Below are 27,212 nucleotides of genomic sequence, written 5' to 3'. Positions count from 1 at the left end.
ACTTGATTTTTTTAAAGAAATATCGTGAAAACTTTCAAATTAATCTTGCTGAAGCATTTTAGAGACTTTCTTTTAGAAACATACAATATAATATAAATTATCTTGTTAAATTAGTTTAAAATAAATTCATACAATTTACAAACTCGTTAAACAAATTATTACATATGACATCACTTGAAAGATAACTGATAACATCGTCCAATTTATAAATTTTTAAAACTTATAAGATATGTCAATAACTTATCTTCATCTGACATCAAGATTTTAAGTTTGTATCTAATTGTGACAATCATTATCCACAGCTAAAAACAAACAACTTATGTTATGTAGAATAAATTCAGCCAAACAAATTCTAATTATCCATAAATTGTACATATAGAATGGGCGAGGGCGAGGCCAAAGAGACCAGTTTTACTAAACTCTATACTCTCATTAATTAAGGCATAAAATAAACAAAACTTGTACAAAGTTGCCAAGCAAAATTGAACCTTGAATGGTAGAGAATAGCAGGGATTGATGGAACAATGCAGCTGCTAAACAATTACAATTGCAGTTTCAAGCTCCACAAAATACCATGCTAACACCAACCAAATCTATTATAACTTTACAAAAGAAATCACACAAATTCTGAAATCATACAGTCTTGGATTCTTGTTGAAATGGTTCGAGTTCGTAGTCTTCGAATCCGGAAGCCTGTGTATAAGAATATCAATCTTAGGTGTTTATTGAATGGTTCTGGTAAGTTTGCACTTGGAAATGAAGATGGTGTCCGAATAGTTCAGACTGCAAAGCTTCAAAAGCTCAGCTGCTCGCTGCTTAAGTTCGGCGCTGCATCCACTCTGGATAACAAGAAGAAGCTTTGCTGCAAGACCTGCATCCACAGCTACCGAGGAGCATTCATCGGGGGATAGTTTGCATACTGACCACAAGATTGAGAGTGCATGTCTCGTACAGTTTTCCGAGATTCTCATTAAAAGTTTAACCATATTTGGTATAGTGTTTTGACAATCTTTCAGAGCTTCTCTCCCTTCAGGCACAGAGGATAAGGCATCCAATACGAAAAGGGCTAGTTCCATGCACTCGGGATTCAAGAAATGTATCAACTCTACTAATGGAGGCACAGCTCCAATGCTCACAATCAAACTACGGACTTGCTTGTGTGTGCAAATTAGTTTTAGAAGACCAAGGGCGGGCAAATGTCCATTAGGTTGTTTTCTATCCCGCACCAGTCTCATCAAAGCAACCAAAAGGCTATGGCTAGATATAGTTTCAGCTCGGAAATCCTTCTCCCCCATCAATGTTTTAATTAACCGAATACAATTCACCTTTATTTCAATCGACCCTTCATTCAAGATATCCACAACTGATGACACCTTTGCAGGTTGCATCAAATTTGATTTCGAATCCGAACTTAGATTCAAGTTCACAAGAATAGCGATAACTTCGGAGCCTACAGCATATGAAGTAAACGGGCCAAGTAAAGACAAAAGAAGGGCCACCCCACCTTCATCAATAATGGTCTTCCTAGCAGTTGAATGGCTCCCCACAAGTTGTCTCAGCTCCTTCAATGTTTGGATTCGCACCTGGCCCTTAACCTTTTTGAGTGTAATCAGTAGCTCTGATGCCCGACCCTGTGCATCTTCGGATCTCTTCTTCATCTGCACGTACTTCTGAGAGAACCAAGTATAGATTAAATGGTAAAGGGTCCTGTTCGGTGTGACCGTATCATCCCAAAGTTCTTGCATTGTGGTGGGGCAAGTGTAATGCCCCAGGCTAAACCATTTGAGAATGTTGGTTTTCTCGTAAGTTTGCCCAGTGCAAAGAGTAACCGGATCTTGCATGGTTTCGAGAGAAATAGGACAGATAAAGACAGATGGAATTTCTGGTAAATTAAGCTCTTCAATCATCTTTTTCAGATCCAATTTCTCCCCAACTCCACCGACACAAACCCCTGGCTCAACTCCACCCAAAACCCCATCTTTAACAGCCGTATCCAGATCTAATACACGCCCGTCTACACCACCCTCAAACCCAACAAGTCCATCTTTCTTTAAAGGCAGAAACATAGGCATCTTGGCGGCCTTCCTCAGACCAAAAAAATGCCCGATTTTTTAATTTGCAAAAACCCCGTGTGAAAACACAGTCAATAATCTTCCCACCGGAAAAATTTCAAGAAAGCACATTACAGAAACAACAACTACACATGAATTCAGTGAAAAAGGATGAACAAAGAATGAAAGTTTCCTCAAAGCACGTCGCTTTCATTGACACTAACAAGCAACAATCCTCTCTTTCAAAAGGCACATCTTTATTTTCCTCCTCTCCACACCCTTATCTCTCTCTTTTCACTTTCTCTGATTCTCTCTTTTACTGGTCAAAAGAATCATCAACATCATCACACAAGACATCATATGGCCTTCATAATCAATATTCTCCCCAAAAAATTCCCGTTCAAGCTTCTAAAAGAGTAAACCAGTCATATATTTCATCAAGAAAAAGAGCGAGGAAAAATATATAATTTTGAGCAAAAAATGCTACACACATGAAGACTATTATCGACACCCAAATCAAAACAACCTGCCAAAATGAGAGTTCAGAGGCACTATTCAGCAGAAAACAAGAGAGATGATTGTAGAGGAGAGATAAAAGAGCACCTCCAGCAAAGACCCCTCTGCTGAGCTCCTCTTTTTTCTACTTTCTTGTTCTTGGGGCCAGCCCACTTGTTGATTACAGAGCCTCAACTTAATATTATAGTAATATAAAAAAAATTAAAAAAAATCTACTGTTAGAAATAATAAATAAAGAAATATCGAATTAAATTGTCTCGAAATACCCAAATAAGTTATTTTTTGGGAATAATGTTAAAGTGACAGCTTGACCGCCCGTGACAATGTTGCCTTGACCGTTGGCCATCCGCCTTTTCCCGTGTGGCTTTGACTACACTTTCACTTTGCTTTTACTCGCATCATTTGAAATTCAATTATTTGCTTTAAATGCTAAATAATGTCAAAAAAATTAATTATTGCATGGGATTATTCTAATTCTAAAACTTTAAAATTGTATAATTTAGTTTTGAAAATTAATAAGCAATATATTAATTGGACATGGAGAAACTGGTGGAAATATGAAGGTCACAAAAAATAAGTACTCAGAACTAGGAAAAATGTAAGAAAATAAATAATACTGTTTGTATTCATTTTGGGTAAAAAAAAAAACAATAAACTTCCAGCTCACAATTAAAATCTAATTATTGATAAATCATTAAATACTTTTTTGTTAATAAAATTTTACATGAATTCAGTGCATCACTAATTTTTAAAACTATAATTTTATTAGAAACAGATCTTCGTGATTAATTATATTAAAAGTAGGTTTCTTGTGAGACGGTTTCACGGATATTTATCACAATAAAAAGTAATAATCTTATCATAAAAAGTAAGCAAAAACTTGTGTGAGACGGTCTCACGGATCATATTTGTGAGACAGATCTCTTATTTGGGTCACCCATACAAAAGTATTACTTTTTATGCTAGAGTATTACTTTTTATTGTGAATATGGATATGGTTGACCGGTCTCACATGAGACTCACTGTAGTGACCCGTTCCAGAATCACCTACTAATCAAAAACTAAGCATGCAAATAACCTAATTAACAATAATCAGAGATAACAGCGGAAAAGTCAACAACAATACCGATTATACAACCCAATCGAAGTCTAGAATAACTCAAAATAAAATATCCAATACAACCATATCGAATCAAAACAATACCGATAAACTAAACCAACCAGATACTCAACGTCCTCCTCCTGCTCCTCCTGAGCTGTCCAACCTGAGGCCTGCCCCGTGGGAATGGGGTGTCCAAGAATAAACAAAACCGAGGACGTGAGCGATAAGAACGCCCAGTACAAAAGTATGAGTATACAGACCTATATGAAATGCACATGCTATGATATGATACCAGGGTAGTCAAGAAACAGGAAACACAAAGGATCTCAAAATGCTCAGTCTAGAGGCGCCAAGTGGATAGTGCCGCGCGGTCCAACCTCTGGGTCACTGCATCCACTACAAGACAGACGTGGACCTAAAATGTCCCGGACCACCGAAGCCCTCCCGACCCGTCGGCCACTGTGTACTCTCGGTGTCCATGCGTCCACAAGACAGGGCTGAGCGGCCCCAAGATATAGCTTATCTCGAAAGAGATACAGCTCAACAGCAAAGGCTATCTCGAAGGAGAATACGGCTCAACATGAAATGCAACGTGCAGTAATAACCGTGACATAATAACATGCATCATATGACATATAACAATGCACCACATACTCATGCAACACATATATGAATGTATACTCAACCAGGATATCTCGGATAGTACTTTCGTACCTCTATCACAGCAAGCCTATCCTTACGCAACACCGCTAAACAGGTTTAGCACAAGCCTACGCATCAAAAGCATACTCAATCAATACTACCATGCTCGACTAGCAAAACCAGTACTCCCTAGTACTACCAAAGGTTTAGGGTTTACCTTCGTCCGTCGACAGCCCTTTGATGTCGATTGCCTTGTAACTCAGGCGCCGCTACGCTACTACTCCTGGCAGCTCTTGGCTATCGCTCGACCAACCACTAACCCTAAAAACCTTCCAAAACCTCTCAAAGAAGAGCCACAACTCAACAAATGAATAACCAAAATGAGGAAATCCGAGCACTATTTATAGGCCATGTTCGGATCCTCCGAACACCACTTCGGAACGTCCGAACGCTACGTGTCCATTGGCTCTTGACAGCTCATGATCGGATCCTCCGATCATACACTTCGGACCGTCCGAACATGTACGTGTCCAGCTGCTCTTGACACCTCATGATCGGATCCACCGAACCTACACTTCGGAACGTCCGAACTCCCACGTGTCGATCAACTCTTGACACCTAATGGTCGGATCCACCGAACCCACTTCGGACCTTACGAACTCTTCGGTGCTTCCGAACCATCTTCGGTCCGTCCGATCATGACTCGGTCAAAATTACACCTTAAACCTTCTTAATCACCATTACTCCGTTAATTACCCAATTTGGAATTCGGGCTACTACATTCTCCCCCCCTTAAAATGATTTCGTCCTCGAAATCTAGGCAAGAGAATAAAACACCATTGTAATACACTGCAAATATTCTTCATTACAACTGTATAACAATTACATCTCAGGCTGATCCTGGTTCAGCGCAAAAACCTGACCTTGGGCACGAGGTCGAAGATTCGAACTACCCACTGCCTGACCCTGTCTCCTCTGCTGAACAGTCGTCTGGGATCCAGAACCAGATCCTGCTCCACCTCGCAGCTGAGGACAATTCTTCTTGATATGACCCATCTCTCCGCACTGAAAACAAGCTCCTGCTGCTAATCGGCATTGCTCCGATGGATGGTTCTTCCCACAATGCGCACAAGAATCCTTCTTCTCACCAAAGCGAACAACACCGCTAGACCTTGATCCAGATCCAGAAGAAGAAGAACCAGATTTCTTGAAAGACTGAGGTCGAGGACTCAAAACACTCGGAGGTCTAGAAGAAAGAATAGCCCTACCACGCTGGAGACTGATCTCTGCTTGACGACACCGGTTCACCAACCCATCGTACGAAGTAGGATTATCACAGACAGTGACTCGATCAAAGATCTCCTGGTTAAGGCCCTGAAGGAAATGATCGTACTTGGCTTCAGAACTGCCACTGATATGAGGCGCAAAGGGTAACAACTCGAAGAATTTCTGCTGATACTCATCAACAGACATACTCCCCTGCTTAAGGTTCAGGAGCTCAATCGTCTTCGCCTGGCGAAGGGCTGGAGGAAAGTACAGCTGCATGAACGCTGCACGGAAATCGACCCAAGTCGCTCTACCCTGCGACTGAACTATCGGCGCAGAAGTTGATCGCCACCACCTGCGAGCACGGCCCTCGAGAAGAAAACTAAGAGTCTCTATCTTCTGCTCCTCGGTGCACTGGAATGCACGGAAACAACTCTCCATGCGCTCTATCCAATCCTCAGCATCATCAGGAGTCTCTCCACCAACTAGAGGCTTAGGCCCCATCTGAATGAAACGATGCATATCAAAACGCCTAGGACCATCCCGACGATGACGATGCTCACGATGACGTCTACGATCGTCCTGGTCGCCCCAACGACCTACACTTCCCTGACTACTCTCATCACCAAAGTGGTCAGCCATCGCTACAACATAGAATGGGGAAACTAGTAAATTGGTCAACGGAAATCCCAAAACAGAAATCTATATCCCAAAATCGTACGCATGCTCTGATACCATAAATGTAGTGACCCGTTCCAGAATCACCTACTAATCAAAAACTAAGCATGCAAATAACCTAATTAACAATAATCAGAGATAACAGCGGAAAAGTCAACAACAATACCGATTATACAACCCAATCGAAGTCTAGAATAACTCAAAATAAAATATCCAATACAACCATATCGAATCAAAACAATACCGATAAACTAAACCAACCAGATACTCAACGTCCTCCTCCTGCTCCTCCTGAGCTGTCCAACCTGAGGCCTGCCCCGTGGGAATGGGGTGTCCAAGAATAAACAAAACCGAGGACGTGAGCGATAAGAACGCCCAGTACAAAAGTATGATTATACAGACCTATATGAAATGCACATGCTATGATATGATACCAGGGTAGTCAAGAAACAGGAAACACAAAGGATCTCAAAATGCTCAGTCTAGAGGCGCCAAGTGGATAGTGCCGCGCGGTCCAACCTCTGGGTCACTGCATCCACTACAAGACAGACGTGGACCTAAAATGTCCCGGACCACCGAAGCCCTCCCGACCCGTCGGCCACTGTGTACTCTCGGTGTCCATGCGTCCACAAGACAGGGCTGAGCGGCCCCAAGATATAGCTTATCTCGAAAGAGATACAGCTCAACAGCAAAGGCTATCTCGAAGGAGAATACGGCTCAACATGAAATGCAACGTGCAGTAATAACCGTGACATAATAACATGCATCATATGACATATAACAATGCACCACATACTCATGCAACACATATATGAATGTATACTCAACCAGGATATCTCGGATAGTACTTTCGTACCTCTATCACAGCAAGCCTATCCTTACGCAACACCGCTAAACAGGTTTAGCACAAGCCTACGCATCAAAAGCATACTCAATCAATACTACCATGCTCGACTAGCAAAACCAGTACTCCCTAGTACTACCAAAGGTTTAGGGTTTACCTTCGTCCGTCGACAGCCCTTTGATGTCGATTGCCTTGTAACTCAGGCGCCGCTACGCTACTACTCCTGGCAGCTCTTGGCTATCGCTCGACCAACCACTAACCCTAAAAACCTTCCAAAACCTCTCAAAGAAGAGCCACAACTCAACAAATGAATAACCAAAATGAGGAAATCCGAGCACTATTTATAGGCCATGTTCGGATCCTCCGAACACCACTTCGGAACGTCCGAACGCTACGTGTCCATTGGCTCTTGACAGCTCATGATCGGATCCTCCGATCATACACTTCGGACCGTCCGAACATGTACGTGTCCAGCTGCTCTTGACACCTCATGATCGGATCCACCGAACCTACACTTCGGAACGTCCGAACTCCCACGTGTCGATCAACTCTTGACACCTAATGGTCGGATCCACCGAACCCACTTCGGACCTTACGAACTCTTCGGTGCTTCCGAACCATCTTCGGTCCGTCCGATCATGACTCGGTCAAAATTACACCTTAAACCTTCTTAATCACCATTACTCCGTTAATTACCCAATTTGGAATTCGGGCTACTACACTCACTCTAAAAAGTAATATTTTTTCATGGATGACCCAGATAAGATATCCGTCTCACAAAATACGACTCATGAAACCGTCTCACACAAATTTTACCTTATATTAAATTAGATACATTTAAAAATGGAACATTAATATGTTTTTTTAGGTTTATTCCCCTCTGACTACATTAACGATTTGCTCATAGAATGGATACCATTAAATTATTAATAATTGTAAGAACAGAGAGGAGGTTTAATGAGTGATCAGTGAACAAAATAATTTTAATTCGAAAATTATTACTTTATTTGGATAATCTGCTAGAATATTTGATTTTTTTGTAAAATGTTGAAGGAAATATAATAAATTAATTTAACAAATTTTATGCGTATAATTTATATTTATAGTATGGAAATTTGCACCGTATATCCAACTCATTTCGGCAATTAAATAATAATAATAATAATAAATAGACATAATGTAATAGTGAAGCTGAATATTTTAGAAGAAAGTGGCAGCAATTTCAGTGGACCGTGACAGTGTTTGGTTTGACCGTGTGAGGCCTTATCACTTAGGTTTTGCCTTTGCAAATGTGTACATCCAATCATATGCTGCCAGCTCAGCCCTATGGTGGTCCTTTAATTAATTACATCCTCGTGGGCTGTTTTCTAATTTGTTTGGATAATCAATTTGGCTTCCTCAATTGTCCCAAATAACAAATTTTAAAATAGCTGCCGGAAATGGGTGGTGATTCTTATGTGATATATATTTCTGTTTATTGGCAAATTTGTAGTTCCTAGAAAAAATAGAGAACGAAGTATGTTTTTTTAAGACAGTGCGTTTGTTGCCTCATCAAAAAGTTATAGTTAGTAGTAATAGTGCAACTCAAATCTTTTAAACCGCACAGCAGCTCCAACATCACAGTAGAAGACCAATTATTGCACCCAACAATTTTTATATTATTTTTTTAGAGTCAAAATTTCATAATATTATTGCAAATAATCGTCAATTACAAGCTTAAGCAACAAGAAAAGAATTTAGCCATTCACCCAAACGAAAGATGAAGGGGAGGAAAAAGTAAAATGAACAATATAAATTTGAATAATTAAATATATTTTTTTGAATAATTGAAAAAGATTTGTGGAATCGCCAAAATCTAGAGCGAAAATAAAATTTGGAAGTTGATACATTAATTTGAATGTATATCTATTATTATTAATTGATGTTGGTGAATTTTCTTTTTTTAAAATCTCATAAACATCTCCTATATGTTTTTTCTCAAGAATATTTATTACGAAAATAAATTAAATCTTCCCTGATTTGGGATCAAATTAAGATATCACGTTTCTTTTCAATTGCACATCAAGAAAAAAATAACCCCCACCCTAAATTTCTAAATTTTAGATTTATCGTTAATTTTTTTCTCATATAATGCACGTGTTTCGATATATATGATGACCTAAATAAGATATATATCTTATAAAATTGAAAGCAAAAATTTGTGTGAGACGATCTTGTAGTTAGTATTTTGTGAGACAGATATTTTATTTGAGTCATCCATGAAAAAATATTACTTTTTATGCTAAGAATGTTATTTTTTATTGTGAATATCGATATGATTGACACATCATACAAATAAAAATTAGTGAGACTGTCTCACAAAAAACCTACTCAAAATTGACTCGTAATATCGTGTCACACTAATTTACATGATAATATAATTTTACAAGAACGTCACAGATTTAATAAAATACTTTTAAATGATGGGAGTGATTCTGGATCTAGTCAACACTGGCATAAATAAATGCGTTCAACCTGAACAATGTACTTATTAAATAATTAGATTTATCGATTTCGTAATATATATTTATAATTTTCTAAGCGAAAGCAGGTCCCGTGGTGGTTGGTTCCAACTCTCTGTGTGGCCTGTCCTCCTTTTGTCATGCTCATACACACTACGTAAGTGTGGCATTCATGGGAATGGCTCATCGTTTTGTAACTAGTGATGTAAACGATTTAAATTAAGTTAAATAGTATCGCATTTGAGTTTAGTTCATTTTAGATTGTTTGAGGCTCGAGCTCGAGCATTTATTTTTATTATCAGATTCGAACTCGGCACATTAAAAACTTATTTATCATGTTAATCAAGTCGATCTCGATTTTGGTTCATTAATAGCGTATTTATCATGTTTAACAAGACTCACTTGAGTTTGGCTCATTTTCGAACTCGTATAGCATAGAATTGAGCTTGAGTTTAAGCTTGATTTGAGTTTGTTTAAAATTAAATATATCTATGAACTAATTTTAAATCAGACATAAATGTGTAAATACATTCATAAATAACCAAAACGACAAAAATAACAACTAAAAAAACTTAAACTCGGTATATTATTGAACATCCCAAAATAATACATCTAACATCTAAATAACAAATATTCGTCATACATTGATAATTGATATCACCATATAAATAATATTACAATAATTTCACCCATTTAACACTTCAAGTTAGGCCCGTGAGAAAGTAGAAAGAGCGTTAGAGAAGTCATTAGAAATATGAATTACAAAATCATCTCCAATGATAAAAGCTAGTCAACTACCCTGCAAAGTCCATAATGACACATTTTTTTAAAGAATGAATTATCAATTTAATCAAGAAGAAAATAAACTATTTGAAATCAAAAAACAAATAAACTCCACCAATTTAATGACAAAGAACTCGTAAGAGCTCTTGATAGTTGATTCTAAATATTTTAATTCAAATGAATATCTTTAAGCTCTGAATTTTCTTTTTGCATACAAGTACAAAAATTCAATATGTTCGATATAAATAACCAAATTTAATGAGAGACCATAATTAAATATATAACACATAATTAATAAATACATAATTACATTAGATATCGGAGTAGATAATTGGTGTGAATTCATTTTTTTTTTTCAATTAGATATTGTGTCAATTTATTCCATTGACATTAATACTAATATTTTAATTTGTCAACTTCACAAATAAGTCAAGCTGGAGCTTACGAGCCACTTAAACGAGTAGAGCTCGAGCTCATGAGCCACCTAAACAAGGCGAATTCGAGCTCGAGAGCCTATTAACGAACATATTTGCAAACTCACGAGCCGAATATCTTTAGATTTGAGCTTGATTTGATTAAATTTTTGAGCTCGAAATCGAGCTTGAGCTTTGCTTGATATAATTACCAAATGAACTCAAACGAGTTTTTTATCAAATCGAGCTCTAAATAACTCGCAAATGGTCTAGTTCATGTACATCCTTATTTTACCATCGATATTCAGTGCCAACTAGGTTACTCCTAATTTATATTAATTTTTTTTTGTTTAGAATCCAAATAATCTAAATGTCTGCACCATTGACGGAACTTGAGTAAGGATTCGAGACTTGCTTATCGCGTATAAAAAAATAGTACAAAGAAACAACTAAATCTACTTGAATAAATTAAGAAAACTACTTGCAATCAGCGAGACTCAAAACTAAAACCAACAAATCTCTGGGCCTCAATTTTAACCATTTAACCAAATCCCTCATCGATTGATTCATAATAATTTAAATCACACTGTTTAAAATTTACATTTAGCAGTGAAGGAAGGCATTAAAAACTCGGATGGAGTAAAGTGGTAGTAGAAGCTGATGCTCTTAATGTTATTCAAGCTATTCTCCATGCTTCTGCTTTTCTCTGTGTATTTCTTGCTCGTAAAAAGACAAAATCAGTTTGCGTTCCCAAGCTTCAGAGGTCTCTTTTCTTCATCGCCGCCGGACATTAACCGAGTAGCTCGTGAACTTGGATCTAGTTGTTCAGCTATACGCGACAATGTTGTTTTTGTCGATGATATTTCTGATTTTTGAAAAATATTGACTTGATCTTATTATCTAAGTAATGAAATCTCTGTTTTTCTTTTAAACAAGAAATTAATTTAGCACTAATCAATAATCATCAATTGCATGGAAATATGTGACACCAATTTAAGTATATTTTCAATTACATAATTGTTATTAATGAGTGAAGGGAAATATTTATTTCTTAATTTAAATGATATAATTTCTTAACTTAAATGATTTTCCTAATACTATATTGGCAAAAACTTGTGTGAGACGGTCTCACGGGTCGTATTCGTGAGACGGATCTCTTATTTGGATCACCAATGAAAAAGTATTACTTTTTATGCTAAGGCTACGTTTGGTTGGAAGGATAGGATAAACTAATGATTAGTACGTAAATGATAAAGAAAATGATTGTGGTAGGATTGTAATATATGGTGTAAAATAATATTATGTTTGGTAAGATTTTTAAGTATAGGATAATTTTGAATTTTTTGATGGAAAGACGAAATGGCCCTTTCCCCTCGCGACGGCAACAGTGGCGGCGGCGGCCGGCGGACGGTCGAAAATGGTGGCCGGAAAAGTACCGACGGATTCTAAAACTCCGTCGCTATTAGCGACGGTTTTTTAGAAACCGTCGCCGATCTAGGTTTGAATCATTTTAATTACTAAAAAAATTTGACATTTTGCGACGGTGTATACAAATACCGTCGCTATTTGCGACGATTGGTAAAACAACCGTCGCTATTTGCGACGGTATTTAACGAACCGTCGCTAACAGGCAGTAGGCCGGTGTTCGGCCGGCGGACGGCAGTACGTCGCCGGTCTGCCGGTGCTCGGCCGCGGTCGGCGTTCCGTCGGTGGTCGGCCGGCGGAGGTCGTGGAGGCGGCGATCGGTGGCGGGAAGTGGTGGTGAGTTTGAATTTAGGAGAAGGGTAAAATTGGAAAAATATGAAGTATTAAGAGTGGGATAAATAATCCTAGGGGGTGAGGAGGTATTATTTTAACCTACCTAATATAACCTAATCATTCATAGAAGGGATTGAGTTGGTTAAATAATCATCTGAACCAAACACAAGACTATGTAGGATAAAATAGTCTATCCGGGTTAATCAAGCAAACCAAACGTTACCTAAGAGTATTACATTTTATTGTGAATATGGGTATGGTTGACCCGTCTCACAGATTATGATCCGTGAGACGGTCTCACATGAGACTCACTCTACTATATTTTCATTGTTGATTTGATTGAATATAATATCTTTTGAGATTTTGTCTTTCTAGATAATGAGATAATTATGTAAATATTATCAGAATATGATATTAATCTTCAAAATGAGTTTTGTTCCTAATAAAACTCTTACTTTCCTTATTCAATAGGTTTCCTTGGGTAAAAACTTGTGTGAGACGGTCTGACAGATCGTATTTGTGAGACGAATCTCTTATTTGGGTCATCCATGAAAAAATATTATTTTTTATGCTAAAAGTATTATTTTTTATTGTGAATATAGGTAGGGTTGACCCATCTCACAGAATAAGATCCGTGAGACGGTGTCACATGAGACTCACTCGTTTCCTTGTGGAGATAATCTCTAGGAGAAAGAAAGTCTATAAATAAGAGAAACAAGGACATTGTTACGGCTTCTTCCTCTCGATCAATAATACACGCACTTGTGCACGTTGTGGATTTCAGAAAAATATTTCTTCATGGGACGTGCTGTTTTGAAGAGTGATGTTGCTCGTGCTGTCGTAATTGTTGGAGACATTTCAGACAATACGCGTGCAAGTATTGGCTGAAGATTGTTTCGTTGCTCCAAGTTTTTGGCATTACGCTTTTGCTTTCTTATTTATGTTTTAGTATTCTTAGTCGTTTTTAGAAAGGTATTTATTTTCTCAACCTGTTTAGGAAATTAATTTTAGTCATAATCACAAGTGATTGGTTTTTGTAAACGTTTTGGTTTTCTAGTGATTAATTATCCTAAAACACCGTGCAAGTATTTATAATTGTGCAAATTTAATCTTGTCTATCTATTTATTTAAAATCAATTTTTGTTACAAACTTTAATATACCGCTACATGTTGTCTCAAATATGGTAATATTTAACACAACACTTAAATCTGATAAAACACAAATTTACAATCTTACACTACTGATGTTATATAAACACATATCTATCAAGCATTATTCCTTACAATGAGAATGTTTAACTTAATACAAATTGAGTTTGAAATTTGTTAAATTTAATATATTCAAACAACTCGGGTGATTAGAAATCCATCAATATAAATATAGTTTACTGCAACTAAAAAACCCATTGCAAATTATATATTTTGTTGGCTGTAGATGTTACAGATGCGACATTTATTCGTAGTAACCCCCCCCCCCCCCCCCCCCCCCCCCCCGGCTAAAAATTATGAATTTCATGTGTGGAGCCAACTTTCTTTACGCGATTTATAAAACTCCAGAAAATTAAAAACAAATTTGTTGAAATGAGTACACACAAGAAAGATTCAGAATTTAGAATCAGCAATATATAGTATTTAGATATACTAAAATGCATTTACGTTGCATGTGTTATCATTTTTAAAAATTAACAAAACAATAATAAACAATTAACAATAAATTGTTTTCAATATAGAAGATTTGTTCAATTCACAAGGGATGTTTTGTTTAAAAAAAATTTCTCTATTTAAAATGTAGAGTGAAATAAGGTTTAATGAGATAAATATAAAAATAATAATTATGAAATTAAATATTTTCGTATCATCGTGTTTTGGTCTTTTTATATAAAATAAGTGTGGAACTGCTAGGCATTTGAGATTCATTGGGCTATCCCTACATCTCTTCTAATCGACTCATTAGCTAAATTCAAATTAAAAGAAAACGAAGCTGTGTACAATTTCCAAATAGACTTATAAGTCTCGAATTAAATTGTGGATTTATATGTGAAAATGAATAAAGATAATTGGATACAATACGAGGATAAGGCTAACATCTCATTAGTTCTAGAGTAGGTTTCTTGTGAAACGGTCTCACGAATCTTTATTTGTGAGACGGGTTAACTCCACCGATATTCTCAATAAAAAGTAATACTCTTAGTATGAAAAATAATATTTTTCCATGGATGACCCAAATAAGATATTCGTCTCACAAAATACGACCCGTGAGACTGTCTCACACAAGTTTTTGTCTTAGTTTTAATATTTGGGGTTGTCGGTATCTCATTTATTCATTTTAAAAGTAAGAAATAACATTTTAATTATTTAGATTATTCAGAAAGGAGAATTTATTTAAATTATATTACTTGAATTTTGATAAATTGAAATGAAAAAATACGTGTTTTTACTAAAAATAAAAGTAGGGTGAAATAAATTTCGTAATGTAATCGGCTGCCTCGATTCGGAGTTAGGATGAGGCCAAAGTCCAATAACGAAGAAGGCCATTGAAGAATAAGATGAACCCAATCGACCCATCTTCCACCAGTCAAAGCCCAAACGTAGTCAAAGCAACATGGCCCACTCTGCTGTCCTTACTGGCAATATGAAAAAGCGGGGAATTGTTCAATGAAGTGGCGCATGGATCACCTGTTCCAATGGACCGTCCTCCGCCGGTCAAGGCCCAGAGTCGGTCAAAGCATCCCTGGCCCGCTCTGCTGTCCTCGCTGGCAAGTTGAAAAAGTGTTAAAAAGTTCAATGACTTGTCACATAGATAATCTGCTTTAAGGATCATTCAAAATTTGATAGAATCACGAGTTCTCTGATTTAATGATATTGAAATAAATTGATAAATAAGCCAATGTAGTATAGATTAACACATGTTTTAAATGTTCCCTAACTTGGACCCATGAAAATATATTTATAGAGAGGACTGAGTTCGACCAGCAGCCGCGGAGCTATATGTATGTATACTTGGAGTAAAGTTCAGGTGATCCAATTTTTTTTTAAAAAAATTATATGTAAATTTTGGAATAATATGATATTAGCTCAAGTAGATCAATTTAAAATATTAAAAGATTCTAGAGTTTAAAATTCTAGTTCAGACAAAGCTATATTTTTTGCTCTGCCACTGTCCACCGATGCTGTATTTATTTTATCCGTGAGGAGGTCCATCATTTTTTTACATCCACAAATAAGAATGAATAAGAACATAGGTGCAATATTAGAGTAATACCTTTAAACAGACATCTCATCTGAAACAAGGATATCCACAAATAATGACACTATACGAATATTGTACATTATACCTAAATGTTATATCATCAATTTAAAAATATGCAATAACAAAACCACAAAATAATAAATTATATTATATAGTTTTTGTGTGTGTAACGAGTGGTGCGAGTGATCGGGCGCTGTTGCATTCATCCCATCTTCTGCGTTTGTGAACTATAATATATCAGCCGGTTGAGTTGAAAGGCATCAGATTTTGATTCAGCTTTGTAAATCTTCATCATATTTGTGACGAAATTGTGCAGAAATCATTAAATAAAGGGAGAACATATGTATATATATATATGAATTATAAGTGGTGAAAAAAAAGAAAGAAAAGAAAAGGGTACTTTATTTGAACATCTTTCTCACGAGGTGGCTTCACTTTTCAGGTTTCACTAACCCCTGATCTGCTCCACTCACGCACATCCACACACAAGATTAACACGCACAAAGTGTTGTCTGTTTGAATCGTGGGTTATTGCATGGATCTCACGATTTCTGGTGAAGAGGGTAAGGATGTTTTGGGGAGGGATTATAGGAAAGGGAACTGGACGATTCAAGAAACCATGGTTCTGATAGAAGCGAAGAAGATGGACGATGAAAGGAGGATGAAGAGAAGCGGTGCTGGTGGTGGTGCTGATCAGAGGGCCAAACAGGCGGAGCTCAGATGGAAATGGGTGGAAGATTATTGCTGGAAAAATGGTTGTTTTCGAAGCCAGAACCAGTGTAATGACAAGTGGGATAATTTGATGAGAGATTTCAAGAAAGTAAGGGAGTACGAGAGGAAAGTAGAAGCTGCGGGGATGGGAGAAGTAGAAGATAAATCTTACTGGAAAATGGAGAAGAATGAGAGGAGAGAGAACAATTTGCCTTCCAATATGTTAAATCAGATATATGAAGCATTGGTGGACGTGGTGGACAAGAAAGATCAAACGGTACTTGTGGCCGCAAGTGGTGGCACGGCAAGTTCGAGTGCCAATGTGCCTTATGCTGGTTTCGCAAAATCTTCCACTATGGATTTGGGTCAGCCTTCAATGCCTTCGCCGGTTCAACAACAAGCTCCGACGACAATGCTGTTGCAGCTTCCTCCGCCGGCTGACCCACCGAATTTTCCGCTCTCTCAGCCGTTGCCCACAGTAGGTACTCTCTCTATATGGTCTCTCATTCATAGATGCAAAAGGGATTTGAAACTAAACTGTACATGGTTACGCACATAATTAATGCTGGTTTTTTCTTGCGATGTGGCTGTTAAAGCACATTGATTTTTGTAGAATAAATCGACAGTTGAGTAAATAATGACGTTCATTCCAAATATAATCTACTGTAATAAACGGCGCAGATTCCGAAGATACGAGTGAGTATTCAGACTCACCGGCGAAAAGAAGGAAGAAAGGAGATGGAGGAAGCGGCGGAGAAGGCACCAGCGGCGCCGCCGCATTGGGAGAAATAGGGACTGCAATCTCGAAGGGTGCTTCAATAATGGCGAAAACGATACAATCCCGAGACGAAGCAGAAGGAAGAAGACACAGAGAAGCATTGAGCCTGCATGAGAGGAGACTGCAAATCGAGGAATCGAAGGCTGAAATCAAAAGACAAGGCATGAGTAATCTGGTGGAAGCCATCAACAAGCTCGCCGAGTCCATTCATGCTCTGGCTGCGAATAATAAGAAAAATCAAGAAAGCTTCGAATAATCCGCAGCGATCGATCATCATTCTTATGAAAATTAACCCGAGTCATTAAGGATTACTAGTATTGATTCTTACACTTCAATTACATTTAGTCCCAATGAATTAATTACTATCATTGGATGTAGATGCATTTATATATATGATTGAACTAACAAGAATTAACTCCATTCCTCCCTGTTTCAGAAGCATTAAATTTCCTGACGAAAGTGGAAGACTTGGAAGTGCCAACTTGATCTCTTTTATTTTATAAAATTTTTAAATAAATTAAGTGGCTGAAAATTAAATAGAATGAGTTTTTGTTTATTTTCTGAAATTTTCATTAGTTTTTTTTTAGAGTAAAATTTTCTGAAATTTTCATTAGTTGGAACAATTGTCATAGTAGGTAAATTGAAATTTTTAAAATGGACATTTTGTTTATTTTATAAATGTTTATTTAGTATATAATTATTTTTTATCTTTTGAAATCTATGACAAATATTTCTTTTCTTGGGTCAAAATAGATATAAAATATTTAAAATATGACATTAATATGTGATATTTGAGTAAAATTTGTATAAGATTTAGTATTGATATATGATTTTTTTAGTACCAAAACATGTATAGCAATATTGGTATCAATGATATATTTGATTTTTCGGGAGAAAATGAGTACAAAACATTAAAAATATGATATTAATATATATATTTGAGTATTAATTATTGCAGATTTGTTAAAAAAAAATAGATTTTAAGTATAAAATTGGAATAATTTTATTAATATCAGCATCTATTACATGTTTGAGTACTCAAAAATGATATATTAATATCATATATGAAACATTTGGTATTCAAATATCATATATTATTACCATATTTTTAAGTGTTTTGTATCTATTTTCATCCGAAAGACAAATGTGTCACTGATATCAATATTTATTATACATGTTTAGGTACTCAATAATTCATATATTAATGTCATATCTGGAAGAGTTAGTACTCAAATATCATATATATAAACATTATATTTATAATGTTTTGTATCAATTTTTATCGATATAAAAAATATGTGAACCCAATAAATGCAAACATATTTTGTTATAAAACTGGAAACACAAACACATAAAATTTTACATATATATAAACACGATATGTCTTATACTATTACATAAAAAAAAAAAACATGAGAGCAACAGCAATAACTGTGTTTAGGTATATTTACTCGAATGAATGAGATTTGTTATGTGATTATTAAAACATATGAGTGAGATATAGAATAGTGATAAATAATTAATATGTTTAAATTGATTGATTAAATTTGAAATAAAATAGTACATTATAATTTTATTATTTTAATAATTAACAAATGTAAATAAAAGTAATATATTATGACGATGTTATGATTTTTTATATAAGGATTTGACTAATATATGATAAAGAAATGATTTATAAATAATTAATATTTACAAATAAATATTTGATTGATGAAATAAAAGTTGGATTCCAATCGATTATCGAGCTGTTTAGTTCAGCACCATCTATCTATATGATAAATGATATATGATTCAAATGTGATAAATCCATATATGAATAATAATTATTTATAAAATTTAAGCTTAATTATATTACTTTTTTTCGAGGTTTGTCGTAATAACAAAAAAAACTCAACTATATTTCAATATTATTTACTTCTTTCGAGGTTTGACTTTGTGGAAATGAAAAAAATAAAAACGACAATTTTTAACATTGCATATATTCATTAATATTTATATATTTGTATGTTTCTCGTATTAATTACTGAAAATACAAGATAAGAATAGATCTTTTGTAAGACGATCTCATTAATCTTTATATTTGAAACAATCAATCTTACTGATATTCACAATAAAAAGTAATATTCTCAGCATAAAAAGTAATATTTTTTCATGAATGACCAAAATAAGATAATCGTCTAACAAACTATGTTATGACAAAAATTTGTGTGAGACGGTCTCACGAGTCGTATTTTGTTAGACGAATATTTAATTTGGGTCATTCATAAAAAAATATTACTTTTTATGCAAAGAGTATTATTTTTTATTGTGAATATCGATAAAGTAGAGTCGTCTCACAGATAAAAATTCGTGAGACCGTCTCACAAATAACATCTTGTTTTAAAATTTATTATTTGTGATTTTCACACACAAAAATAAATAAATAAAATATTTAAATATAGCTGTGAATATGAGGGAGATGGTTGTAATTATGCCTTCCAAGAACTGTGAAGAATGAAGATAGTTTTGGATCTCCTTCGCTTTTGCCTCTCAATTACGTCACACTCTTTTCTTCCTTCTCGTCAACTCATAGCCTCGTTACAAAACCTCCAGAAGTCACGACCCTTGATTATTTCCTTTTAATTTTGTTATTTTCTGAATCAAATTATACCATGAATTCCAATCTTTCTATTCGCCGAACCCAAATATATTTGTTGATTTCCGCCTGAGTTTGATTCACGGCATCCAGCTGGAACAAGAACATCAATGCTAAGCTGGTCTGGTTTTGCCCGATCGCTTTTTTATTTGGTACCTGGATGTAACGATTATTTTAACGATTTTCCACGTGGGTTGCTTTGATTCCTCGCTATGGCCATGGTTTTGCTTGTTTCTTTGTGATTTTCATTTCATTTTGTCTCTGTTGGGTTGTTGATTATGGTGATAGCCGACGAAAAAATGTGTCGATTTTGATTTCATAGGATGCAACTAGTTCTTAATCATTTGATTATTCCTGGATCGTTCTTGATTTGCTAAATTTGGGCTGTCTATTCCATTACCAGTTGTCAATCTATAGCTGTTGACTTCGTGCATTTATTCACCTTCTTTTGTTTTGAGCAGCTTAAACAGACTAAACTCAAGTCATTAACGAATAAGATTAGTGAAAAAAGTATCCTACTGTTTCCCAATTTTAATTGGGTTTTTTACGACTTTCTTGCACGTCGTTTATAATTGTCTTATCATTAGTAATTTCATCCAGTTTACAGACACAGATCATTAGGTGACACATAGTAAATCTGATTACGTGATTTGGAAATAGTTTCGAAATTCATAAAATAATGACTAAGCATTACAGTCGAAGAATCATTTCGTTGTGATTCAATCACAGTTTCACTCATTTAGAGTTTAGGTCGAACTAAAAATTTGTTTATCCAAAAGCAGCCTTCCATATTTTAGGCAGCAGTTTGTGTGTATCCGATATCATGTTCAATATGCTTCTACATGAGGCTTTTTATACATATTTTGTGCGCATGATAGACTAGCATTGCATCAAGTCAGATTCTAGTCTCCTACAGTTGAAGTAAAATTGTGTCACATATTCGATGGCATTGATATTTAAGAAATTTGCCTTAGTTCCCTTTTGAGAAGGGTCTAAATTTTAATTTGTTTTTCTTTCTGTTTTTTATGGTATAAAACCGTCTTGGATTTCATCTCATGTTTGTGACCTTCGCTTTCCCTTTCACTCACTTGAATGAGGTTTTCTTTTTTCTCTAGGTTCTTCTTGGAGATGTAAGAGCTGGAAAATCTAGTTTAGTGTTGCGATTTGTAAAAGGGCAATTCATTGAATTTCAGGTTGCTGCATTATGGTTATGGGGTTTGATATTGACGTATGTTTCATTCTGATTTCCCCGCCTGAATACTGATATTGACTGAAAAAAAAAATCTGGTGTTATAGGAATCAACTATTGGTGCTGCATTTTTTTCACAAACAGTTGCTGTAAATGAGACCACTGTAAAATTTGAAATATGGGATACCGCTGGTCAGGAGAGATGCCACAGCTTAGCTCCGATGTATTATAGAGGAGCTGCAGCTGTCCATAATTGTCTATGACATGACTGATCAAGTGCTAATAGTTTGACCAGCTGTCCAGCAGAGACATAAGCTAGTGGTCAAACAATCCTTTTCATGCCATGGGGATCAACTTGAGCCGCAGCACTGTGATATAATCTACAAATCAAAAACCAAAAGTAACTGTTATTTTTAGTGCTGCAGCAGGCCGGGAGTTTATGACATTTGATGCTGCATACCGATTTATGTCGTCCCAATATATATCAACACAATGACAACCATCTATTTAGGCTTTCTGATATCTATTTGTCAAGCTGAGACATAAAGAATGCTCTCAATAATAATGTTGGTGTGCACTGAATCAATATGTGGTCCAGCAATATGTCTTTCAGGTGGCATAGCTTAACATTTTTTGATGGATTAATGAAATGATTGAGAGACGACTTATGATGAAACTTAATTTGTGCTTGCTGATTTATTCTTGTCATTTAATTCCTTTACTTTATAGACATCCTTTGATCGAGCCAAAAAATGGGTTCAAGAGCTTCAAGCACAAGGTGAATTTCAACCTACACTGTAAAGTTCACTGCAATTTATTTTTCAATTTGTTTTTCATTTATCCAATTTTCTAATGTCCTAGTGTTTGCGTTTCTGTGGCACAAGGGAACCCTAATATGATTATGGAATAAATCAGATATGTTGGATGCAAGAAAGGTGGCAGCAGAGGTGAGAATAATCTGCCGTCTCTTTTTGCAAATCTTTCGTATTCTTATGTATATTTTAATTTACGTGAAATACTTCTGTAAAATGTCTTGCTTACTCTTGAACTCAATGTCATTTTTATCACTAACCGAAGAGTAACTGGTGTTTGATAATAATAATTTTTATATCATTGTTATCAATCTCTGCTTTCCTGGAATAGTGAGACTATAAAACCAATGAGAGAAAATTGCATATGGAGTTTATTACTTGAGAGATTAAATTTCTGGTCTTGCAGCTTATTATTTGAATCTAATAATTTATCGCAGGAAGCACGAACTTACGCAAAAGAGAACAACCTTTTTTTCATGGAAACCTCTGCCAAGACAGCAAATAATGTCAATGACCTGTTTTATGAAATAGGTAAGAATTGTTGAACATTTACTTTTGTGGCTGAAGCAACAGAAAATCGCTATTTAATTGTAGAATTTGAAAAATGCTTGTTAGATGTCACGCAAGACTAAGATCATCAGTTCATCATGAGTTTTGAGGGTTAATTCTATCTGTTTTCCTTAAATTTATGTTCCCAAAAATATTGCTTCTCGCTATGTGTATAATCAGGTTGTTAATGTGTACTTTTAATCTTTGTATAACAATACCGGAAATTAGATTTCTCAGAATGAGAAGCATACGCTCATTTTATCTTCGTTTGACAAGATTGAGAAATCAAACAAGCTAACAGCGTCCAAGTTGGTTTTGAGAATCTGAGATATGATTGATCGAGGGTACTTTAAAGCACCATAATTCCTGTACTTTATTTGTTCGATGTTGGTGGATTCGTGTTCCGTTGGCTTTTAATAAAATCTCTTGTTATGTATCTACAGCACAAAGATACCTCTTTTGCAGCCGGCCCTTAACCCGTCAGGCATGGTTCTTGTGGATCGACCTGCAGACAGGGCTACCAGTGCTTCTTGTTGCTCATGAAACGGAATGTATTCAAGTCATATTATGTCATCAACTTATTCCATTTTTCTTGTGGTTTGCGCATGAATTCAACTTTTGTTGTGCATATGGCATTTCTTGTTTACCGTGTTCCAAGATTTATTGAAATAATTTTTATTGACCATAATATTATTTGATTTCCCACGCCCATAATTCAGATGATGCGTCAGTGGTGCTTCCGATATGGCTTTGCACCTTGAAATAACCTATTTTTGCCAAGGAAAGTTTCCAAATCTAGTTTCTTGTGGCCCTTGGATAAATATAAAGCAAAGAGAAGACACTTCATGCGGCAGATGTACTTGATGAAACTAGTCATAAACTAGATCTATATATTGTTGGAGAAATGTAACCATTTACAGTATATCGAGTTCCAACAAACGTTGGAATCTGTCTGCATGTCATTTCCTGTTTTCTGCATTTGCTCCGAGTCCACGAGAAAAATGGAGAAAATCTGAGACACGGTCTATCTTCTAAATAAATGGTCACATTTTCTTTGCTATGGTCTTTTTCAACCCATTGATAATCTTCCCGAACCACATCAGGTTCATGATTGCAAGTGCAGAGGGTACCCCGTGTACCAAAAGAAAACCAATTATGTGCATCTGCATAACCTGCAAAAGAGTGTGGATGATTCAACAATTTAAGAAACTCGCTGAAAAAATAGCTCATACGTGCCAAATAACTTGGAAAATAATTGCATGCCAAATTACAGATGGACCGATTCATATGTCATCGAAACTACAAAGAAAAAGAAAGCATTTAGGCAAATATGAATTTAGAGTCTTAAGAAGGCAAGACCGCTACCTGATCATGGTGGAGGTAAACATGGTAAAACATAAAAACAAACAAAAGAATTCTCGCCACCTGCAGTTCAAACAAATATGATTACTCTTATGTATACTTGAAACGAAAAGGTCTCCATTATAAAGAAATAGCAGTTGCAGGGTTAGGTGGGACAACGTACCAACCAAGCAAAAAATATCACAATGCCATTGATCAGATATGCGTTGGATTTCTTCAACCCAGCAATATCTAGATACCTGCAGCAAGAAGCCCATAAATGCATCAACAAAAGAATCAGACAGGCAAAAAATCAAGGGTCTTCTTTATGACATCCTAAATACCAACCATCTCATGTTGATCTCTGGGGTTGTCACCTCAGATATCAGCACCATGAACGTGTAAAGCTGCCCCTCTCCAGTAAACATGGAATATGCTACGGCAATCCCTGAAAGAGAGTGATGGACTATCTGAAATCACAAAAGCAACACAACTGTCATGGTCTACGCTACATTTGTATGGCATTTCACAGTTACTGCTCTACAAACAAAAATAGGCCAAATTACTATGATACATTTTCAGAAACAATGTATCTGGTGGCTAAAGACAACAGAAGAAAAATTCAGGTGTCATTATGATCGAGAGAAATCTCCGAACTTGGCTCTCAATCTCCAAATTTGGCCGCATGAGGCAGCACATACTTAGTTTAGTTTAAAAAAAAGAGCATGATAGTGATGATACCACCAACAAAACAAATTAAATAGCTCTTCTTGCATGAAATGCACTTACGTACTCCACTCCACCTAAAGAAGGATACAGCCAACAAATCATTCCAAGGTCTGATATAAAGTACCCAACAGATACCTGCCAAAAGTTGCACACGAAGCTTAAATAGATGAATATCATGGCATGCCTCATTAACAAAGCACTAGATAAATGTTGCAGGGATAATATTAATTCTGTTTTAAAATCTTCAACATCAAATTTCAAGATTGGAAGTCAAATAAATGTTCTTATACACGCATAACAATCATAAACATGTGATGGACTGAGTTCATTGATAGTCAAGGTTATGGATTTTTTTTTTATAAATTTGGCATTCAACCTTCTCATTTTTCATCTCCCTTGGGCCTTTGGTGGTATTACTATAATTTTTTTGCTCTGTGATAAAGTCAATCACCAGTTGTCCTTTCTATACAAAGAAAATGCATATAAAGGCCACTTTTACAAGCAATGTTCTCAGAATCACCAAAAATAGTAATCAACATCAAGAAAAGAATCCAAATTAGAATCCCTATGCAAGTTAAAATAAGCTACATGACATGCTTACCCCAAGAGTAACAGTTGAGAGAGTTGAATTCCGGAGTATGATAAGACCCGTAGACAGGTCATCAGAGAAGAGATTGGACCAGAACACAAAATACAAGGACGCAGTTGATATTAAAATGGCATGAAGAGTGGAAACACCACTGCAGGAAAGTCAAGTACAAAGAGCGTAAGAGGAACATAAAAACATCATCAGCATAGTACATTCTCGTTAGTTGCGGTGTCGGATACATGGATATTAATTTCCAAACTAAGAGGAGCATAAAAAACAAGAAACAAAAATGAAAAGCTAGTGTATTCACCGATTGTTCCACTCTGTTCGTTGAATCTTTGTGAGGCCATTATAAGTCCTGAAGTAAAAAGAGCTGATGAGCTGAGTCAGATCATATACCTGTTGGAGGGCCAAGCCAATTGTTAAACTCCCATGAACAAGAGACCATTGCAGAAACACTCTAGTTGGGAAAATAGGGAATTCATTTTTTGAATCACCATCACTTCATTGCTTCTAACAGATTAAGTTTGCACATGTACATCTAAATTCACAAATGTATGCAGTTAGTCAAAATAGCACCCTGGTGAGGATCTCTATATTAAGGAACTAATGAAGTAAATGTTCGATGTTTTCAAACAACTATAGTCAATCAGAAAGGAACTGAAAACTCTCAAACTTACCAATTTGAACACCAAAATGCCAGCAAGAACAGCAGTGTATGGAACAAGAGGATCAGCAAGTAAGTAATTTTTTACCAGCCCCTCAGCTTTATTTTGATAAGATTTAAATGCCAAAACTTTCCTTGGAGAAAATCCCATTATAACAAGCTACAGGACCATGTGTTGACTTTCTTCTAGGACATAATAATTCTCGACCTTCCTGGAAATATGCTCAAAAAAGTAAATTAGAGTAACCTTGACTCTATTAAAAAATGAATGGAGAGCACAAATAATTTTTGCTTTCCACGAATGATCCCTACAAAGAGTTGAAAACAACAAAGAGGCAAAGAACACTGGATGTTAATTTTAAGATGCAGGTTTATAACCCTGTACAAAATTGCGGGTTATTAACGACTTTTTTTAAAAATAAAAATGAAAAGTTTGAGTAGTTCATGCTTCATGTAAATGCATTTAAATATTACTGTAAAGGCTCAAAATCAACAACATTTCAAAATATCAAACAAGCGTCTAGAAGATCCTCAATGATTATACATCTAGATGAAGTGCCACAGTTGCATCTCATGCATCATTATGATACTCCAATTCCGTATGCTAAGCTAGGGATGGAAAAACACCTATCATCAAAAGATGAACAAACAAAAGGTGAACCTTCTGTTAAATTGGGACATCTGTAAATCCCAAGTCGTAGAATATTTCAATAGGGCAATCATATCTTGAATTCACACATAAATTGTTCTATCCAGCACCATATACTCAATATCAAGGTGCGAACACATATCCATTGTCTCTAAATCACGAGCAAATCGTAAATCTTAGCAAATGCACCCAAATGTAAAATACCCATATAAGCCAAGAGATCTAAAACTGACTGCAATATGTTAGTTACAGAAAAAGTGTCGACTTTACCTAGCAGTCCACAATCGAAACACCCAGCAGCAGAATTCCGGAAATCAAACAAACCCACTAATCACATTATAGATAGCAATACCAACAATGATTTTCTTGCTTTCTTCTCACGAAAATGTTGGTTTATTGTGTGCTCTCTTTCTCGGTTAGGAAGAACAAGAAAACCTCAACGAAAACGGAACAATGAATAAGGTGAGATGGGAAGGGAATAGTTTAAAAACCGGGAAATAAACAATGAGACTGCTCAAATCAATGGACCGATGCAGGACATCAGAAATTGTGCAATTAAATGTATATTTTTCCGTTTTCCAAAACAAGCATTGAATGCAAGGGGGCAAAAGAAAAGAAAAAAACTAATCTTGGTACAGGTTGTTAGAGGAACAAACTCTTTTAACGTGCACTTCGCTTGGCAATGCTCGTGTTCTGGTGAGCGGATCACGTGAATTTTATCTGGATATAGAGAATGATTAATAAATTTCCAAGGTC

At 35.8% G+C, this 27,212-nt stretch overlaps 4 protein-coding genes across 16 annotated transcripts; 2 read left to right on the top strand and 2 right to left on the bottom strand.

The window, feature by feature from the left end:
- Window positions 1-303: 303 nt before the first annotated feature.
- On the bottom strand, window positions 304-2,732 carry LOC140838637 (U-box domain-containing protein 30-like). 2 transcript variants are annotated; one of them, XM_073205102.1, is made up of 2 exons: window positions 2,578-2,732; window positions 304-2,459 (listed from the first exon to the last, which is right to left on the bottom strand). In XM_073205102.1, the coding sequence occupies exon 2, from the start codon at window positions 2,070-2,072 to the stop codon at window positions 723-725; it is 1,350 nt and encodes a 449-aa protein (XP_073061203.1). In that variant the 5' UTR covers window positions 2,073-2,459; window positions 2,578-2,732; the 3' UTR covers window positions 304-722. The 2 variants fall into 2 exon arrangements, with proteins under 2 accessions (XP_073061203.1, XP_073061204.1); XM_073205103.1 differs by having other exon boundaries at window positions 2,655-2,672.
- A 13,257-nt stretch (window positions 2,733-15,989) lies between these two features.
- LOC140837722 (uncharacterized) lies at window positions 15,990-17,767 on the top strand. The gene is made up of 2 exons (XM_073203837.1): window positions 15,990-16,997; window positions 17,197-17,767. Exons 1-2 carry the CDS (start codon window positions 16,340-16,342, stop codon window positions 17,547-17,549), a joined length of 1,011 nt encoding a protein of 336 aa, XP_073059938.1. The 5' UTR covers window positions 15,990-16,339; the 3' UTR covers window positions 17,550-17,767.
- Window positions 17,768-19,796: 2,029 nt separating this feature from the next.
- On the top strand, window positions 19,797-23,186 carry LOC140838635 (ras-related protein Rab5A-like). Of its 9 annotated transcripts, XM_073205101.1 has the most exons (8): window positions 19,797-20,083; window positions 21,047-21,124; window positions 21,228-21,343; window positions 21,850-21,898; window positions 21,982-22,067; window positions 22,370-22,463; window positions 22,758-22,825; window positions 22,925-23,186. In XM_073205101.1, the coding sequence occupies exons 1-5, from the start codon at window positions 20,042-20,044 to the stop codon at window positions 22,012-22,014; spliced, it is 318 nt and encodes a 105-aa protein (XP_073061202.1). In that variant the 5' UTR covers window positions 19,797-20,041; the 3' UTR covers window positions 22,015-22,067; window positions 22,370-22,463; window positions 22,758-22,825; window positions 22,925-23,186. The 9 variants fall into 9 exon arrangements, 6 of the variants coding, with proteins under 6 accessions (XP_073061202.1, XP_073061197.1, XP_073061200.1 ...); XR_012119633.1 differs by lacking the exon at window positions 22,758-22,825 and having other exon boundaries at window positions 19,797-21,124; window positions 21,228-21,733; window positions 22,005-22,067; XR_012119632.1 differs by lacking the exon at window positions 22,758-22,825 and having other exon boundaries at window positions 19,797-21,124; window positions 21,228-21,733.
- Window positions 23,187-23,338: 152 nt separating this feature from the next.
- LOC140838634 (uncharacterized) lies at window positions 23,339-27,212 on the bottom strand. Of its 4 annotated transcripts, none has more exons than XM_073205095.1 (9): window positions 27,113-27,212; window positions 25,821-26,019; window positions 25,451-25,539; window positions 25,153-25,291; window positions 24,612-24,686; window positions 24,171-24,292; window positions 24,007-24,082; window positions 23,847-23,906; window positions 23,339-23,653 (listed from the first exon to the last, which is right to left on the bottom strand). In XM_073205095.1, exons 2-9 carry the CDS (start codon window positions 25,956-25,958, stop codon window positions 23,525-23,527), a joined length of 828 nt encoding a protein of 275 aa, XP_073061196.1. In that variant the 5' UTR covers window positions 25,959-26,019; window positions 27,113-27,212; the 3' UTR covers window positions 23,339-23,524. The 4 variants fall into 4 exon arrangements, with proteins under 4 accessions (XP_073061196.1, XP_073061194.1, XP_073061193.1 ...); XM_073205093.1 differs by having other exon boundaries at window positions 25,821-26,015; window positions 26,722-27,194; XM_073205092.1 differs by having other exon boundaries at window positions 26,727-27,194.

This window comes from Primulina eburnea, chromosome 8, assembly GCF_022965805.1.
Source record: "Primulina eburnea isolate SZY01 chromosome 8, ASM2296580v1, whole genome shotgun sequence".
In the NCBI taxonomy this organism is placed as follows: domain Eukaryota; kingdom Viridiplantae; phylum Streptophyta; class Magnoliopsida; order Lamiales; family Gesneriaceae; genus Primulina; species Primulina eburnea.
This window is presented reverse-complemented; position numbering and strand designations above follow the sequence as displayed.

What these genes read in the sequence shown, in the direction of transcription:
- LOC140838637 (XM_073205102.1), bottom strand. Translation starts at nt 2,072, where the DNA reads ATGCCTATGTTTCTGCCTTTAAAGAAAGATGGACTTGTTGGGTTTGAG.
- LOC140838635 (XM_073205096.1), top strand. Translation starts at nt 21,873, where the DNA reads ATGGGTTCAAGAGCTTCAAGCACAAGG. An exon ending in CAAGAGCTTCAAGCACAAGG is followed by an intron (nt 21,900 to 22,025) that starts TGAATTTCAACC and finishes ATATGATTATGG; the next exon opens with AATAAATCAGATATGTTGGA. An exon ending in CAAGAAAGGTGGCAGCAGAG is followed by an intron (nt 22,068 to 22,369) that starts GTGAGAATAATC and finishes AATTTATCGCAG; the next exon opens with GAAGCACGAACTTACGCAAA.
- LOC140837722 (XM_073203837.1), top strand. Translation starts at nt 16,340, where the DNA reads ATGGATCTCACGATTTCTGGTGAAGAGGGTAAGGATGTTTTGGGGAGG. An exon ending in TCAGCCGTTGCCCACAGTAG is followed by an intron (nt 16,998 to 17,196) that starts GTACTCTCTCTA and finishes TAAACGGCGCAG; the next exon opens with ATTCCGAAGATACGAGTGAG.
- LOC140838634 (XM_073205095.1), bottom strand. Translation starts at nt 25,958, where the DNA reads ATGGGATTTTCTCCAAGGAAAGTTTTGGCATTTAAATCTTATCAAAAT. An exon ending in CGAACAGAGTGGAACAATCG is followed by an intron (nt 25,292 to 25,450) that starts GTGAATACACTA and finishes ACTTTCCTGCAG; the next exon opens with TGGTGTTTCCACTCTTCATG. An exon ending in CTTTAGGTGGAGTGGAGTAC is followed by an intron (nt 24,293 to 24,611) that starts GTAAGTGCATTT and finishes TTGTGATTTCAG; the next exon opens with ATAGTCCATCACTCTCTTTC.